Source organism: Ruditapes philippinarum, unplaced genomic scaffold (assembly GCF_026571515.1).
Source record: "Ruditapes philippinarum isolate M1 unplaced genomic scaffold, ASM2657151v2 ctg686_1_1_1_1, whole genome shotgun sequence".
Lineage (NCBI taxonomy): Eukaryota > Metazoa > Mollusca > Bivalvia > Venerida > Veneridae > Ruditapes > Ruditapes philippinarum.
In genome coordinates this window covers 13645-33936 of record NW_026854763.1, presented here as the reverse complement: position 1 = coordinate 33936, position 20292 = coordinate 13645, and the positions used below count along the sequence as shown (strand labels likewise).

General features: G+C 30.3%; 2 protein-coding genes across 3 annotated transcripts in view; one reads left to right on the top strand and one right to left on the bottom strand.

The window, feature by feature from the left end:
- LOC132740954 (serine/threonine-protein kinase D1-like) overlaps positions 1 to 13326 on the bottom strand; it is an 83491-nt gene extending 70165 nt beyond the window's left edge. For both annotated transcript variants that reach the window (XM_060729013.1, XM_060729014.1), the window contains exon 1: positions 12946 to 13326. In XM_060729013.1, coding sequence (XP_060584996.1) covers positions 12946 to 13083 — 138 coding nt within the window. In that variant the 5' untranslated portion in view covers positions 13084 to 13326. The remainder of the gene's footprint in view (positions 1 to 12945) is intronic.
- A 265-nt stretch (positions 13327 to 13591) lies between these two features.
- LOC132740952 (cytohesin-2-like) lies at positions 13592 to 17101 on the top strand. The gene is made up of 2 exons (XM_060729012.1): positions 13592 to 13789; positions 16883 to 17101. Exons 1-2 carry the CDS (start codon positions 13592 to 13594, stop codon positions 17099 to 17101), a joined length of 417 nt encoding a protein of 138 aa, XP_060584995.1.
- Positions 17102 to 20292: the final 3191 nt, after the last annotated feature.

Genomic DNA, 20292 nt, shown 5'->3' with positions numbered 1-20292 from the left:
ACAAGTGTGCAAAGTTTCAAAGCCATATGTCAATGGACTTTGAAAATATTTGAACTATTACAAAAAAATTAACGTAAATTCTAAGTCGAAAAAGGGGCATAATTCTGTCAAAATGCTAGACAGAGTTACCACCTCCTCTTTACAGGTTGGGGTCATGATGTTGAACAAGTGTGCAAAGTTTCAAAGCCATATGTCAATGGACTTTGAAAATATTTGAACTATTACAAAAACTTTAACGTAAATTCTAAGTCGAAAAAGGGGCATAATTCTGTCAAAATGCTTGATAGAGTTACCTCCTCCTGTCTACAGGTTGGGGTCATGATGGTGAACAAGTGTGCAAAGTTTCAAAGCCATATGTCTATGGACTTTGAAAATATTTGAACTATTACAAAAACTTTAACATAAGTGGTTACGCGGACGCGGACGCCGACGCTCGGGTGACTGCAATAGCTCTACTTATTCTTATCGAATAGTCGAGCTAAAAAATAACATTTGTTAACATAAATTCCAAGATCAAGGGGAATAATTCTAGAAATAGTCATGCTAGAGTTATGGACCACAACATTTGTGTAATGATAAGAAATATATATTTGAAGTTTGAAGTAGATGCCTTAAAAAGTAAAGAAGTTATTATATTTCTTAAAGAAAATCCTAAGTTCAAAGAGAGATAAATCTGTAAATATTGCTTCAAGAGTTATGAACATTGTCACATAAAATGTAATTGATGATAAGGAATAAGTATTTGAAGTTAGGGGTAGATACCTTTAAAAATAAAAAAAGTTATAATTAAAAATAACATTTTTCTAGTAAAAAAATCTAAGTTTATGGGGAGATAATTCTTGCGATATTGGTGCTAGAGTTATGAACCTTGTCACATAAGATGTGGATGATGATAACGTAAATATATTTGAAGTATGAAGTTGATCCCTTTAGAAATAAATAAGTAACAGTAAAAAATAATATTTTTTATGGAAAATTCTAAGTTCAAGGGGAGATAAATCTGAAAATATTGGTGCTAGAGTTATGAACCGTGTCACATAAGATGGGGATGATGATAACGTAAATATATTTGAAGTATGAGGTTGATCCCTTAAGAAATAAAGAAGTAACAGTAAAAAATAGTATTTTTTTAAGGAAAATTCTAAGTTCAAGGGGAGATAAATCTGAAAATATTGGTGCTAGAGTTATGAACCTTGTCACATAAGATGTGGTTGATGATAAGGAACATATATTTGAAGTTTGAAGTTGATACCTTAAGAAATGACAAAGTTATAGTGAAAAATATTTTACTGCACCAAAACTTTAATCTAAAATCTGGACGCGGACGCCGGGGCGAGCCTACTAGGACAGCTCTCCATATACTTCGTATAGTCGAGCTAAAAATATTACGAAAAAACAAAACAGGAAATTAAATCTTTCAAAATAATTATGTAATAATAAATGTAACTTTAAAAATACAATTTTTAAATTTTTAATACCTGTAACTATTAAAGTTACTTATTGTAATAAGTTACTATTACTGTAATAAAATTCTTAATTAAGACATGCTTACTATCGACAATTATAGTTTAATAAGATTTATTTCTACATTACAGACATTATTTGAATACTCTAGAAAATAAATTTGTTAGGAATTTCTTGGATTACTTTTTAACATTCTTTTCAAGAAGTTATTTTTCAATTAATATATATAGTGAAATAGGTAGACAGTGTTCCTGTTAACATACACTTTTTAGTGGGACAGGGGAGGGGGCATAAAAAACATTACTGCAACAAAATAATTAATACTAGTAAAACAATAAGAGGAAAAGTGTTAGATGCTGAATTATTTTATTATGATGAACATTTAATAATACTGTACATTTAGTGTAATGTACCAAGGGATACTCTATGTCCAATTAACATCTGACAATCTTACATTATAATTAAGCATCACATTCAGAACAGTACTGTACATGTATGTTAAATACTTTTTAAAGGGTCAAAAACCTTGATCCCCAGGATAAAAAAAACCATGATTATACATTGTATAAGTCAGGTCAACAGAACAATTTTTTTAATTAAAACAGAGATATAGATTATTATTATCATATTGTGTGATCTTTGTTCTTATTAATTCATAATTGTAATAATATTGGGGAAAGAAAAGCAATCTATTCTTTTTAACTGACATAAAAGTTGCAACTTTCCAACAATCAAAATGTTGTTTTAAATTATTTTAGACATTCTCAGGCTTGCAGCAGAATAATTATAACATCCATAAAGCAGCTAAAGGAGCATATTGAGTATCACTGTTGTTGATGGATTGTAAAAATCTGGAAAAGGGGTATAATCCCTCAGAAGCAATGAAAAACATTAAAATAATAATGAAAATTGCAGACTTTCTTTGACTGGGTAATTTGTTTATTAGAGATAATGTAAAAGTGCAATAAAGCCTTTTTTGGTTGGGTTTTTACATAGCAGAAACAAAGTCATGACTACATCATATGGCAACTTTCCAGCTTTTCTGGCCTTGTATTATTCAGACAGGAACCGGAGTACAACCACTGATGTCTGTCAGTAACCTCCTAGCACAGGCTTAGGAAGTATACAATCTTTGAGTCACACTGTAATGGTCACATGACAACTTTCCAGCTTTACTGGGGAAGAAAGACCCCACATGCATGCCCCTTTGTGTATTAATTCAGGTACAAGTATGGCCCAAAGTATTGAACCACGGACGTTCAGCAAGTTAGCTGAAGATTTTTTTTCTAATATACAAAAAATCTATCGATTCTCTGGTGGAAGTTAAAAATAGATAAAAATATCTTAACTTAATAACTACATGTACATAATTATAATGTACATATGAGCAACGCCATGACAAAACCAACATAATGGGTTTGCGACCAGCATGGATCCAGACCAGCCTGCGCATCCGCACAGTCTGATCAGGATCCATGCTGTTCGCTATCAGTTTCTCTACTTGTTATAGAGTTTGTAAGCAAACAGCATGGATTCTGATTAGGCTGCATGGATAGGCAGGCTGGTCTGGATCCATGCTGGTCCCAAACCCATTATGTTGGTTTTGTCATGGCGCGGCTCATATTTTTTTTTAAAATATCAATCTTTTGACTAAAATAATTTAAAAAACAAATATCTGCTTTAACTTGATTTAATGATATTAACCCATTTAAGATTTTTTTTGGTTTTTTTCCCCCCCACAAATAAGCCACTAGGTCACGTAGGGCTAATTTAATATGGTGAGTTATAGGATATATTCAATAGATAATCAAGGTCACCATTTGTATTATTATAATGATATATCCGGACATAAGTTGACATGCATAGCGGGTTTTAAAACAACAAGAGTGTCGGTCTTATAAGTGGTTTTACATCCAAAATAAAATTTATATCTGAATGTTAATTAAATCATATCTGAAGTCACGAAAGCATGTCAACTTTGGTGATAACAAATTAATGGTATTATACATTGCATACATGATATAACACAGAATCAATTCTTCTTCCTATAATTAAATATCACTCGATGACGACAAGTCATCACCTGAGTGCAGTAACAAGCAAACTGTTATATAATTCAATAGGAGTTAACCTGTTACTGCACTAAGGCGGGGACATGCTGTGTCTTATAATAAATTGGAATAAAAATATCATGCAGATCATTTAGTGTAATCAAATTGTACGAACCAAAATAACTTCGGTGAAAAACTTAAGTACCGATCAAATAAAAATGTCCAAAATTGTTTCATATGAAGTTTTCTTTAACAAAACACATATTTAACCGTCCAATCAAATAAAACTAAAAATAAAACAAATTAATGACCTTAATGCCTCAGTGTACAGTAATTATGACCCCACTGAATTTTAAGCTTTTTGATGCTTCAACCCTGCCCTTTAATCAACATCAAATCAAATGCAACTGAAAAGTGTATTAACACAATTGCACATCTTAAACTGAAAATTTTTTTTTTGTTATTTACATAATTCTATGTGTAGATCTACATTAACAGAAGAATTGTCCGGTTTTTCATTTTTTAACCAGAATGTGTAGAAAAATGCATTTTATTTGTTTACTTTATTAGCTATATAAAATACAAGTTTTACACATTACTCCGAACAGTAAGGAATATTATCAATATAGTTATTTGAAGTAATCCACTCCTAAGATGAATGTTAAAGTATCTCTGAACTTAAGAAGATGAGGGGGGGGGGGGGGGGGCAACAACAGACACCAATTAAATTTATACAAAGAATTAACTATTCTTCCCAAGTTCATGTAGTCCCATGTTATTATACATGTTATATTATACATGTATGGTTTGAAGCTAAATAATCTACAATTTCCGGATTTGTCAAATTTGCTTGTTTTACAATTAGTACTGCTGTAAATAAAAAAATATGGTCGCCGTGGTTACCAGAAATCCATAGAAGCAGATGACAATGAGCAGACCTGATAAAAACACCTGAGAGTTTAGCAGAAGACAGCAAAGTTCTCTATTATTATCAACTAATTGCAATATAATTAAGTTGGTAGAGGTTTGGCTTTCATATTTTATAATACCAGACAATTCATTGGCTACAAAATGTTAAATTGACATTATGACAATCCATTGTTAGATTATATAGATAATAGTTAGTGACAAGGTAAAAGTCAAAATAAGTTTGCATTTTGCCATAATTCCAGTCTTTTTTTTTTTTATAATATTAAATACTGTCTTTGTATGAACGATACGGAACTCATGTGACCCACGGAATTTCTGTAAATAATGCATCAGAAAATAACACCTAACATTCTTTTTTTAAGAGTTCGGGCAGATTTATATTTTATCCTCTGTAAAAAAATTTCTAATAATTTACACACAAAATAAAATATTAATTACATCAAGGTCTGGATATTATTTGGCAATATTGACCGGAGACATTTAAATATAGTCAATGACCTTTTGTTGGTAATTAGCGGATTCCAAAGTACACTATATGCACCGTACAACGATATATGTATAAAGTAGAATTTCTGGACCAGCATATTACTTTCCTTACAAGCCTCTGTGACAAGGAATTTGACTTTCAATATCAACTTACTTCTTTATATGAAAATCATGTAAAAAATTCACTCAAGAACTTGTCCAGGAAACTAGTATTATGCCATAGGCATTCCCTTCTGGAATATGCCTTACCCCTTTTGTGATCCTTTCTGTAAAAATGTTTCCCAGATTTGCACTGGAATGTGTTTTGGTAGTAAAATAATTCATAATTTAATATTCAAGTACCATCATTTCTTTACATGTTACATGATTTGTTATTACAGCTTATTACTGCAATATAAATGTATGCGAACCTTCAAACATTTTTTTTAAAGACCGTAAATCAAAAGGTAATTTCATTATGTCAGTAAATCACAGGCCCAGGAAGTTAGTAACAACATTTATGTGGTATTAAATTCCTGTGATTAAACTTTCAGCCATAATATTAAAGTTCATACATTTATAAAACATGTCATTCTGGCATAGTGGTTATAAAAATAATGATGATGGCCCTTGTAAATGAAATTGTCATCCCTACTGACTCTAACCTGACTTGGACTATTACTGTGCTGTGCTGTCAAATCGTTTTAGTTATGTCAAATATTACATATCATCATAATTATACTTAATTATAAATTAATATATAAATGAAATATTGATAAATATTGATGAATTAAAATGTTTATTTTCATTTTCCATATTTTCACGGTAACAGATTTATTTTTCACTGCAGTGAAACAATTACTTTCTGTATTTTCACTGGTGTCTTAAAATGCCAAACTACTTTCTTTTAAATTCGGCAAATATACAAAATTTAAGTATTGTAATGTTAGAGCTGTCATCGATATCGACAATATCGATGTATCGTTGATATTTTTTTGTCGATCAATAATCGATACACATTTTAAAAAAATCAATACTTTTGACTTATAAATGAATTGTCTAGAAATTATACAATTCACCCAAAATATATGCAGAAACAATTATTTATATCAAATGTGATGCTTTTGTTATATAGCGGAATTATTTCATAGCAATGGTGACAAAAAATATTGTCTAGAAAAAAATCATGCAGTGGACAAGGCACTGTACAGAACATGTTTTTGACTGAAATCATTGAAACAGGTATGAAAGTGAATGACAGACACGTGAGTATAGGATATTATCGATATATCGGTGTATCGTTGATTTTAGTTACTTGTTATCGATATATCGTTGATATGCTTTGCACTGAATCAATGACAGCTCTATGTAATGTCAAAAAAGAGAAAAATGTATAAAAAACAGAATATTTCAGTTTTTCTACAAATACAGGATTTATTTTCAACATGTGGTATGAAAAATATATCATATTTCACTTGTGACTACTGCCACTCCTGAAATATTTTATTTTCATATCTCTCGATGAAAATAAATCCCCTATTTATAGAAAAAACTTGAATATCATCTCTCTTTATATAATTATAAATTATTATGATTGAATCCTGTGGCTCAAAATGAACTGTTCAATTTCAAAATATTAGGCAAGTTTAGCACTGTGCAGTTAAACGCTTCATCCACTAACTATTGTCCATCTTTCAATCTGAACATAACTATATAAATTCATAATTTTTAGAGAAAATTTCTAAAAACTGCCTGAATAGTAAACGGTGCAGACCAAGATCAAATGGCATGATTGTGTATGCTGTGTACTAAAGGTCACATGGATAGATTCAGTTAATGCCAGCAGGATTTCGGTTTAAAACATTATTACATACGTGTACATACAAAATATGGCTGCTTCAGAGTAAAATGGCCCTTTTTTCAAATAAATATGTAAAATGCATACTTTTTTTTTTTTTTAAAAAATACAGTGCATAAATAAAATACCCTTTTGACTTCAATAGATTTTGATCTAGTTTGATGCGTACAATTATTATACGTCGTGTTCAAATAGCTTACAGATAGCATGGCTTGTGACACAGATGGCCCGAGGGGTGTTTGTAAATATTGTAGGTTAATGAATGAACATCAATTGTCTATAGTTGATGTTAAATACCACTACACACTGTCCTAAGGTTAAACACATTAAATTCACTTCTTATTGTCATTTTTTTTGACGATTTGCATATGTATTGCATAAATAATGAATAACTAAAAAACGTAGATGATAAGTATTGTAAATACATGTATAATGTTATATAATAAATCATCACGAGTATTTTGACTGGTATAATGACTTTGAACACCATTCAAAATAAAACCATATATTTGTGCTCATATAAAAGAATACATACATAATCATTACACAGTCGCTGATTGACAAAGATCGCTTGTTTATAAAACAGATACATTTTTCTTTTAAAATTGATAAGAAATATTTATATTTGATCAATATAATTATGCAAAATATAAAGCAGCAATATTCTTTTAAAAGAAGCCCCTGAACTAATGTATAAAGTAAATAACATTTTCATATAGATAAACAAACACTTTTTATAAGTTTTGTTTTGAGGTTGATGTTGGTAATTAGACCTTGTACAGTACTTATACATATAATCAATGGTCACTAGGGTCAGTAATACAAACATAATCATAAACTATTTTCCTATATTGAACCCCTTAACCTGCTTAATTTGTGTATTAAATGGACTTGCCCTACTCTGAAATTGGAGCAGTCCATTTGAAATTAAGGGATTTCATTTACAAAATACAAAGTTCGAGCCCACTCACATGCCACCAGTATAGAAACCAGGCCAGCCTACATGGATGTGCAGTCTAATCACATCTGAAGGTTAAGGGTTTATTGAAATTCAAACAACATCATTATTGCATCGGTCATACTTATTTACACTTTCCTTACAAACATTTACATGACATCTGACACAGACGTGAGAGGACCTTAGGCAGAATGCAGAATCCAATACTTAGATAATTATCAGCAATATTCTAAATAGATGTCATAAATAAATGAATATTTCACTGGTTTCCTTGGTGATATAATTCCAGCTATAACACAATTTCATATAATATCATGAGGTATATAATGATAATGATAATAAAGTGCCTTTTTCATGACCTAGTGTTTAATAAATCAATACGCAAGTGTGACTGAAGTTTCTGTTATTGGAGTGAAATATGATTCATCAAACACAGGTGGTTATGGTAGTCAGTTATCTTGTCATAAGAGTCATCAATATTCCAATGCAAAGTTTAATGATGATATTAATACAAAGTAATCACACAAATGTGAAAATGATCATGTACACAATAATAATGTGATCACCTGGAGAACATTTGATTAAATATTATATATCAACGGAACCAAAACCTGAGCACATTTTCAAAAGCAATGACAATGCAACAGCTATGATGACAACCCTAAAATGTGGAAGTAATTTATATTTTTTGTTTGGCCTATAGTTACTTACATTTCACCGGAAAAATTTAAAGACATTATATGGTAACTTTTAAACTTTCCTGTTTGATTAAGACAATACATTTATATGCACTTCTGATGCATTGTATCTGATTAAGGCACATGCAGGCACCTGAATAGAACATGATCTCCTTAAGAAACTTTAAGCTAATTGGACAGCTTTGTCATCTGAAAGAATATGAAGTTTAGTTGGAATTAGAAGACACAGCGTTGAAAAACTAAACAGCGTCAGAGTTTAAGTCACAACCGAAACTAACTCAGACCACAAAGAAGGGTCGTCACTTTAATTCTCATTAAAGCAGTTCATACACAGTACTTAAAAACAATAAATTTAAAAGGGAAACTACATTATTTGAAAAAATTAAAATATGTTCAAAATACATTTTACTGTAATTTCTTATTGCCTGTTACAATCTTTATTTAAATTTTAGAACAAATTCTTCTGGGTCTTTTATTTATTCTATATAACTGTAAAACAGGCATCCCCCCACCCCCCAAACCCCCCCCCAAAAAAAAACTTCATTAAAAAATTTAAGAAATTAATAAAAAAATATTGATTGTGATTTACAGGAAATACATCTTATTAAAACATGCTGGTCAAGGATTTTAGGAAATTACTTGAACAAGGCTTTTTTTCATCCAGATATAAAATTTTAAGGAGGCATTGTAAATGAAAAGAAAGCATTTTTCTCTTTTCTCTCCAGAATATATAAAAAATTTCCATATGCATCGGCTACTTCTACAGGCATCGTAAAACAAAATTTTCACATTTGTAATTTACGGCAAAATTAACCATTGTTTATGAAACATTTGGAATGGTTCATTTGACTTGTATAAACAGGTCATCCATATTTTTAACTTCTTGAAATTTTATTCAGACATTAGGACTGACTGAAAGGAAACTTATTCCGGACTGCATGATTTTTATTCAGCCAGGACCGATTGACTTTCGCACAGACTGATGATTCATTTTATTCAAGTGATAATTGTAGAGACAAAAATGTTACAAAAAAATTTAAACATTGTACATGTATGACTATCATCATCATCATTATCCAGAAGTAGAAGAAGAAGAAAAGAAAAAGAAGAAGAAATATTACTTTAACAACTGCCATATTTCTTTAAAAATCATTTAAAATGCAGTTTCTATGTAAAAAATTATTGCTATTTGCAACACTTTTCTCTCAATGCCAACTGATTATATGTAGTGTTCTTAAGAATCAATATCAGTTCTTGAAAGAACAACAATGTTTGCCACTAAACTGATTTCACTTTTAGCAAGAAATATAAATCAGCATTACAATCTTTATATATCTATAAATAAATTAATTCCAATAAATAAAATGGAGACAATAAAAATGTACATATACATATTTAAGCTGCAGGTTTTTTTCCCAGGGTTTTGGGAACATGACCCATACCCATGGAATTGGGAATTTCAGCAGTTCTCTTAAAATTTGGGAAAAATTGCATGACTTAAATTTTGCAGTGATTTAATGAATGCAAAAGAATAACTGTCTAGGAAGGCATCTTCTAACTTTTAAACACCATAACAGTGAAGAAGCCCTTATTTTCCAAGATTTTAGAATTTGTTATGCAATATTTTATTTTGTAATATACAGGGCTCACACTGGCTCAAATAAAATAATAGCCAATATTTTTAACTTAAAAAAATAATAGCCAAAAGTTCAGCGGACTATTCACGATTTAGCGATTAACAACATAAGCAGTTGATTAAATAAACATTACATATAAAACTTTTTCAGTTTTATAAGGATTCTCAAATAAACTGATACATTTGTGTATATTGATAACTACCTTTTTTACATAGAACCACAACTTTAATTGTTATTATAGAACAGAATAAAAATGTTATATAGTATAATTACTGTATAACAATAATATTAAAGATTCATTATAACTTTACATAATGCTGTTATCAGACAATTTCTTTTGTTTGTTCTAATCAAATTTTGTCAGCTATAACCACTGTCAATTTCCACATTTCACACAGAACTGGAGTAGATCTTGGTCATATTAGCCTATAGAAATAACACTTGCAAACTCATTCACAGAATGCAGCCTTTTTTCTGAATAACTTACTGAAAAATGTCATCATCGCCAATGTAAAACAAATTTTCTGCCATAATAATAAAGATTTTTAAATAGAACATAGCTTATTTTCACCTTTAAAATTAAATAAATATCAAAATTATCGGTGTCGCGAAAATATGTGACAATCGGATTTTTCCTGTTTTATGAAGAAATATTCACAATTTTGGTTGTTGTGCAAATAGTTGTTTGGAAGTAAATACTTTTTAAATATTTTATTATTGTTTTCCACTGGCGATTTAGTCAAGCAGCTTAAAAGAAAAAAATTTAAAATTTGACATCTTCTGCAATTTAAGGTAAATTTTGGGTTGGTCAACATGGTCAATATCCAGTTTATCAATTTTTAGACGACTTTTGTAACTTATTGACGGGTTTTTGATGGCTATTATAATGCTGGACAATATTTTTTAAGTACATACACAATTTTACATCTTGCATGTATTTTTATCACCTGCATGTATTTTTTATCACCTCGGGCAATAGTAAGCAATGCGTGACCTGACACTCAATTAAATCTACCCCGCCGATGTTAATTTGGTCTACTGCAGTCTTTATCGATTTTTACACCTTATGTAAACACTGTCATGACTGTTGGAAGTAAAAAATAATCGCCAGATTTTGTAGCCAAACTGCAAAAATAATTGCCAATCTTATAAAATAATCGCAAATGGCGACTATGGCGACTGACAGCGTGAGCCCTGAATATATAACGTGGAATTTTTTCCTGTGGATTGGGAAATAATATACTATTTTCGATTGGAATATGACCCGAATATCGGCAAAAAAAATCCCTGATTTTACTAAGCTTGTTGTTTAAGAACAATTTTTTTCTTAAAACTTAATAAGCAAATGTGAAGTTCCAGCTATAGAAACTGTAAAGTTGACATAAAAAGTATCATTTTCAAATTTGGAATTTTGTTCAATTTGCTATATTGGTAACGTTTACAGCCACAAGATTTTGATGTTATTGGCTATAATTTTAACTGGAGTAGCATTTCATTTCCTTCAATAGTTTATTATTCCGTCATAGTTTTAACAAAGGATGAACATCTAATATATAATTCACCTACAATTAAAGAGTTTTTGGATGTAAATTCTCGTTATTTATAACTAGTTACAATTATTATATATAATTATATTCATAATTGTTTTACATTTTTATTTATTTTTAAAATATTGTACAGTTAGCTTCAACAGTGTGTATAGGCTAACAGTATCTGAATCAAGTACAGCTAGAATTTTCAGCTACCAATATGAGCCTGTAGAGCTAGCCAGTGCCTTGTTGGGAAAAGAGTCAACTCGGCCCTATACCAACTCGGCACGGGTCAACTCGGCACGGGTCAACTCGGCACGGGTCAACTCGGCCCACTTTACAAAAATTTATATAACGTATTAACTTTGCTTTGCATGTTGTTAAGGTAAATGAATAATGAGAAATAATCTTATTATTATATAATTTTACATTGTAGATCTACTTCTACGGAAATAAAGTATATTTAGAAAAAAAAGTTATTCATTTGTCTTGCAGATTCGATAAAATTAATATAGATCTAATGAAAATGTGTTTCCTTAGATGCATTTTGTTTGTATTAAAAGTACTATTCAAAAAATAAGAAACAAAAACGTGTTTACTTAATATCATAAGCTTCTAATTAATTGCAGGTGCATGGTCACTAATCAAATTTGAACGAATGAGTTAGTTGGACACTGAAGGTATTTAAATTTACGGTTAAACCTACCACGAGTCAGAAATACAGTGAGATACGCAATCGGTTATCTTTCCTCACTATTCTACTGATAAGAAAGCCTGTCTGCTGCTAGTTCGAAAACTGTCAATCCATATATTATAAATAATTACAATAGTTACAATAAATAGTGATAACACAAACCTAAATATTATTAATTGAAAAGTGGGCCGAGTTGACCCGTGCCGAGTTGGTATAGGGCCGAGCTGACTCGGGGGCCGAGTACGTTTTAGGGCCGAGCTGACCCGGATTCCCTTGTTGTGCAAGTCTTTACTCCTTTAGTTTACTGTTGGAGGACCCATCATGCTTAAGTTGATTTTGCAAAAGACCATGACCATGGCCATTGAAACTTATGAAAAAACAAAAGTCTATGGACAGATAAACTTTGTGGAAATAGGAAGTCTCAATTGTTGCTTATCTAGTTATCTTGTCTATATGTAGGTCACTAGAATATCTGTGTATATCTTATTTGTTTTTCAAAATAAACATACATTACTTGTTTGCTGAATGTTGGTCAAACATAATTGTTGGAAATATAAATACTAAAAAAATTGTGAAATGAATGTTAAAAAGAAAAACATTTCTACTTTCACATTCCTTAATCCATAACATAAGAATTTATTTAAAATACAAAGGAGCCTACCTTTCGATCTACAAATGCACATGCAATTTCCTTTAAACTGGCAAGTGTTAGTTCGCCCTCAACATTAACTTGTTCTCTAGTCAAACCAATCTGCATCTGGAACGAAAAGTTCCTTCGCATCAAATCTGGTTCTGACATTTTAAATGTCCTCAAGTAAATATCTCCTCGTGAAAATAATCCACTTTCAAACTCGTTTCCGGGTTCTGTCCTTTTAACTTAACAATATCCAGAAAAATAAGCAGGTTGGCATCATACAATGATTAAAAATTTCATTTTAACAACTGACTTGAATGATCATGTAATTGTAACATTTTAATTGGCGTAAAACACAAAATTTATGCAAAAAATTTGTCTGGGGTGAAGTCGCAGCCACAAACCGCAAACAAATGACGTCGATGTCGCACACGTAGTTGACATTTTGCTACAACTAAATTTAATTCTGGTATAATTTACAAAAATGATTAAAAATATTTAATGCAACATGACGATTATCAATCTCAATCTATCTAAATTGTTTTAAAAATGATCATTTCTAAAATTAACGACAACTCCTTTTTTACGACAAACAAAGCATCGGTTTGTGACACAACAAAACTGGAAATTTAAGAAGTTGCAAAATATTAAATAAAATCCTGTTTTGCGGGCAATGGCCTCTTCTGATGGCTCTGATAGTCGCACAAATAGTTTAACAAATCGTTCTTCGTCGACTGTACACAATGACGAAGAACTTCAAACAAACGAATTAAAAGGATGGTTAATGAAAAGAACCAAGATCTCCAGAAAGTGGAAGAAGCAGTGGTTTCTGTTACAAAATACACATCTCCAGTATGGGAATACACCTGAGGTAACTCTGATAAAAGAGAAAAAAGATATGAAATAACAACCATGTCAACATACATGGAACATTTAATTTATAATGAGAATAACTGAATAATCTTGAAGTGTCATTTAAACTGTTAAACAAAAAAACAACACATTTTAGATGAAATAAATTTGACCTTAATTCTGTTTTCTTCTCACCAAATCAACCAAAAATCATGTCAGACGAGAATTTTAAAATTGTCTATTATCCAAAACAACATAATTCTTGTTATTTCATGAGTTAACTTCACATTCACGGTTGTAAATAGTTACAATTTCAAGAGTCTTTTAATATTTTGTACTTTATATACAATGACACAAAAAAGTAACATATTTTAATAAAGCCAGGAATTAAATATTTTTGTTTGATTACAAAGTTAATGAGTATTATGACCACTATGTATTAATTCTTATCTTCTTATAAAAGCATTGATGATAACGAAAAGCATCAGGTAGGTGGTCCTCCTTTGGAAGTGATCTAAATACAGGGTAACTCATCCTTACTGAAGTGTAGGATATGTTGACTGCATGCAACACAATGGTTTATGATGGAGAAGGATATAGTTAAGAAGGGCAACAGCATGTTTAATCAGAGTTGTGTTCCTTTGTAGCATTTACCTCCCCTGATCAGTACGGTCAGGGTTCGAATTTAAGCTGGCATACTGGCAAAATGCCAGTTAAAATCTAATAATGTCAGTAAAAATTACTCTAGCTGGCATTTATTTGCAAGTGACTGTTCATTTTGGACATATACATCATACAAAATTGTTATCTTCTGAGCTGATGATGATGCTTGGCATTTTTACTGCCCGCTGAAGAAACTGATGATGTTTAATGTGCCAGATGCAGTAAATGATGACGTTTACCTTAGAAACTTAAAAATCAATTTTTAGTTGCTATCAGTTTTTAGTTGCTCTATTTTTTTTCTGTGACTATGTTTTGATGGACTATTTATAACAACCAAACACTATTTGTTAGAACTCCATGTTGTTTTATCCAATGTAAATGCGTAGCACTACTCTGTAAAGTGGTTACTTTTAAGCTGAAATATTTGTTTAAGTAGATCAGTACCTCTAGGTTTCAGTCAAGCACAAAATACGCTAAAATTAATAAAGGTCCTAAGAAATAACATTACATGAACAAGTTTATAACTGTACATTGTCATCAGTGGGTGCTCCTCTGGTATATCTAATCTGATCCCTAAACAGTTTATTATTTATAAATTAATGTGTTGAAATGTTTTTGTTTCATTACGAGAAGAAATAGATCTGTGTTTACTTGTGATAAAGATGCTTCTGACATGATTCAAGCTTATTATCATTTGTCATATTAGATGTCCAAAATACATTGTCATTGTGTATTATAGTAATGATAAGATTCGTGATCATGGAAATGCCAGTTGACTACCTCATATTGCCAGTTAAGCATTTGAACACTTGCAAAAATCTGCAAGTAGAAAATATCGCTAAATTCTAACCCTGAGTACGGTAGCATTTCATGGTTGAGATTGTATAATTGAGACACTTTAAATATTGTGTCCACTAGCCATGAAATCCTGAGCGTTATTTTGACTAAGTTTTATCGACTACAATGTCAAATCCCCATGATTTTAACAAAAGTTGAGTCACTGGTTAAAACATGAGGGTCAAATCAGGCCTTTTGGAAATTTGAAGGGTCAGAGAGTCATTTCAAGGGTCAAACGGACACCCTGATTGAGTTCATTCAGAGTTACTTATAGTAGTTGTTTGAGAGCGAATTTAAAACTGCCAAAAAATGAATTACCTTCCGTTACCTTCCTTATTAAGTCTTTTATTTCAGTTTGATTCTGAAAAAAGCTTGTAGCCCATTTGAAGGATTTCAGAGTTGGCTTTGTAGTTTGTGGCACTTACTCTTGATTGTTACAAGTCATGACCACAGTAACAAGTTCTTGGTTGAGTCGCAGATATATCATCATACCTTATTCACTAGGTCACGATTTTGATTGAACAAATGAATTTCAAATCACTATTGACTAATTGCCAGTACTCATTATTATTTAACAGTTTTTTAGCTTGACTTTTCTGAAGAAAATTTTCAGTAAGGTTGTTGTTGCCATCCAATAACTTTAACTTTGGCCATTATTTTTTTTATTTCTGAATAGATTGTCTTCATAACTGAACACAACCAGACCATCAAGTAGACCAGACTGAACTTAACATTAACTCATAAATGACCTTGACATTTAAGTCAAATTTTGCTTGATTTTTGCTATAATTGGTAATAACTGTTATTTATCAATGGATTGTCTTCATACTTGGTACAAGACCTTCAAGTAGTCTTATTTGATTATGACCTTCACTCAAGGCCTTTAAGGTCAAATTAATGAATTTTGTTTGATATTTGCTATAATTGGCTATAACTTTGTTACTTATGAATGGATTCTCAAATATGACCTTGACCTTTTTTACCATGTCAATCAAGTTCATATTATTGTTCAAACCACTCATCTCTAACAGGATTCCTTCACATCAGTGGTTCTACACAGCTGCCCAATTGCCCCTGAAAAAATGCACAAGACCTTCCTCCACCAGTAAAGCTCAAAAGTTGCCATATGACCTATAGTATAATTACTGTATACTGTGTTGGTGCAACATATAACCCAGCCAAAATAAAAAATACATGTATATATAAAAAACATTTTTAAATGTTATAAAAGCCATTTTTACCATTTGTAAAGAAGGGAAAAATACTTGTTTCTGAGGCACACTATGTGCCTTTAAATTTTCCTTACTTTGCTTTCTATTTATGGATTTGTGCATTCTTAGATAAAATTGTACTTCTCAGTTCTGACAGAACTGATATGAAGATTAATGCAAATGTGACCTTGACCTTTGAATGACCTTAATCATCAAGGTCAAATATGATATTTTGAATCTTATTTCTTAAAAAATATATTGTAGGAAAACTCTTTACTATAAAATACTTCCTCTGATGTGTTTGACTTTAGAAATAAGAAAATGTAGAGTGCAGCCTCTATTAGGCTGTTGTTTTTATTATAATGAGAAAGCATGGTCTTTATTTTTTGTTCATATTTCAGGATGCAGAAAAGAAGATCCCACTAACAAATGCGGAAATTTCTGAAAGTACTGTTGATAAAAAACCTCATGCATTTTCTATAAAGTCGAAGGAAAATGGGAGGACATATTATATACAAGCAGAAACAAATGCAGCACAGAATGACTGGATGCAGGCAATTTGTTTTGCTAAGGCTGCTGGACAGCGGGGAGATAACTCTCAAGCTTGTGTGATACAGTGAAGTGCAAGGGGAGGTAATTTGAAAGTTTTTTTTTTGTGATAAAGTGATGTTCAGAGGGGGTGAAAAATCTACATCAATATAGTGTTGAAATATTTTTTATCATGGCCAGCGAATGAAATGGAGATGACATTTGAAAAGTTTAAATTTAATTTTCATGGTGACAGATATCTGCAAGATGGCCTCACTGGGAGCACATTGTCAAGAACAAGGAAATATCATACACAAAAGAAACAGAGATTGCAATAGCTTGTAAAAACTTGTGCATTTTAGTAGTCTAGAATAATAAAGTGTGGATAATGTACCAGTATTTTCAAGTAGGAAATGACACAAAAATTAAAACAAATAAGCGGAAATGACACAAAAATTAAACAAAGTAAAGAAATGACACAAAAATTTAAAAAAAAAACAAGTGAAAATAATGTTTTGAGATTGTTTATTTAAGATTTACATAAATTTTTGTCTTTTTTTTTTTTTTTTAATTTAGTCACATTTATTGAGATCATATTATCTGATCATATGTTATTTTTAGATGGATAAAATTTTCTGCTTAAATTGCACAATTTTAATGTTTTACTGTTTTGTCTCCTGTAGTATCAGTTAAGGACTTTCTTTGTTGTACATTTTGGAGCTTTCAGTTATAGGTGAAAATGTAGCTTTAATTTTTAACTTATTGTGTACTAGGTTTTCATCATATTGATATTTTGTAATGGAGCATACTGCATGGTTGACAGTTTGTCCTTTCTTCTATGTTTCTAATCAACTTACCATTTCACACAGCAACTTTTTATACTGACTTTTATTTGTGATACTTGGCCATAGATCCGAAACCTGCATAACTAGTTAAGGTAGGGCTTCAGGTCAAAAAGGTCAGTCACTGAGGCTAAAAGTAGATTTTTATATGTCACCCCATTGCAAGACCTTACTCTATCACAGCAACATCTTGGAGCAGAGGCTAAAAATAGATCTCCATACTTTTCCCCATTACAAGGTCATACTCAGTCACAGCAAATTTTTGGAGCAGAAGTTAATTGAGCTAAAAATAGATTTTCATACTTTACCCCATTGCAAGGTCATCTCTATGTCACAGCAACTTTTTGCAGCATTTGTTAATGTTGCTGATATTTGTATTTATTTATTTGAGACAAAATGAAAAGAAAATCTGTTGTGAAATAACATAGTTATATCTAAATTGAGAGTGAAATTTTAATAAAATTATATTGATAATTTTCATTTATCTGTAAAACACAATTTCCTTGTTTGCTTGTTAAAGTAAATACTTTTATATATGATATATTAGTACATGTATAATGCAATCTAATTTAGATCTTTTTTGGACTTTGTTAACTTTGTTTATGTTGGAAACACAAAAACAAGAGTGTTTATGATACATTCTACACATAAGATACTTCACTTTAATTTAGGATTACTCACTGGTTAAATTTTTGACTTCATGTTTTGTATGAGTATCTTAATTTATTTAATTCATTGCTGTACAATTCTTGTGGAAAAAAAAATTCAGGTACATGGTAAAATTGGGTGTTGCTTTTGTATTAAGGATTAAAACTTTGTAAACAACATCATCTCTCTTGAGGTAATGTATTTTAATGTTCATATAGTTAAAATGATTAAGTTTTGCATGTAAAACCATACGATAGGTAGATATATATTTAATGTTCCTTTTCTGTTTCTGTATTGATTTTAAGCTGTTTTGAAGTTCATATCAGATGAGAAATCACTGCCTTTATTTACTCCTTTACAAATTCAGTAGATGACATATAACATCATTTTACCATTAAGAAAAACATTGATGGATGCATTGAAGTTATTTGATTTAAAGGGACTCCAATGAGAGATTTTTTTTTTTTTGACATGACGCGACTGGAAATAATTTTACGAGATTTTTGTACCATTTGATGTGTATATCAATATCGTGTGTGCAAAATTTCTGATCAATTGCTCACTCTCTGTTTTTTCCGGAATAATTATTCTTATTGTAATAAAAATGACCCATAATTGAAAAGTTGCAAAGTTTTTCATGAATAGCACAAAAATACAATTTTCAATTTATTTTTTAGTATATTTCTTTATTCTTTATTTTGCTTATTTTTCTGTTTAAAGTGTCTAAGTTGATCTATGTAAGCAGGGTCTTTTAAAAACAAGGACTCTGATGTAAGAAATGAAAATTTCATGTATTTAGACTTTTTGACCTCAGTGGAGTTCCTTTAACTTTATTTTGTATTTATGAAAAAAATTACATTGTGGTATCTGTAATTAAATCAGAGGTTTCTTTAGAAAGAAATACTTAGAATATTATATGATTTTGATTATGCTATTAGTATATTGTATGATTTTGCCATATGCATTTATTTATTTTCACAAATAGTATCTGAGGAAAAGGCTTTATTAGACTTGATTAGAAAAAAAAAATCAACAAAATTTCTAATTTCTTGTTTTCTCATTTTCTATCAGATTATTCACATAAAAGAAATAAAGATAAAAACCGAATAAGTAAGCATATAAATATAAAAAAAAGATTTATATAATTATATATATTTATATTTAATTATATAATGTACATATAAAGGAGAAAAGAAATTTATAATCTAGAGCGTATTATTATGTTGTTTTAAAGGAAAAAGTAAAGCAAAGATTAAAGGGACCTAGAAACAGATTTTTTTTTGCCTTAAGGAAACTATGTTAAATGTTTACATTTTTCTGTGTTGGACACATTCCCTTTAAAAGTATTCATTTTTATCAGTGTTATTTGTGCTGTTTGTTTAAATATTTGTTAATGTTAGAAGTTTAGTGTTGTTATGTTATATACAATAATAATATTCCATGATTATACAATGCATGTACAATGTAAGATGATATTATTGTTTTTTAATAATAGGCCAAAACACAATATGATTTTATTCTTGTGGTTCTTCGTGACAACTTTTGAATTGTAAAGAGTAAAAAATTATTTTGAATAAAATTATCTTATAAACTGTAAGGATCATAAAGAAAAGGGGTTCAGCAAACCAATATACTATTTTTCTTATTATTTTTTTGCTTTATAGATGAAATTTGATAGAAACAAAAATTTAATATTTTTGGCCTGATAATGTTTGATTTTTTTGGGGGGTTGGGGGGGGGGGCATGAATACTAATACCTCAGAATCAAAACCTTACATTCCAGACTGATTTTT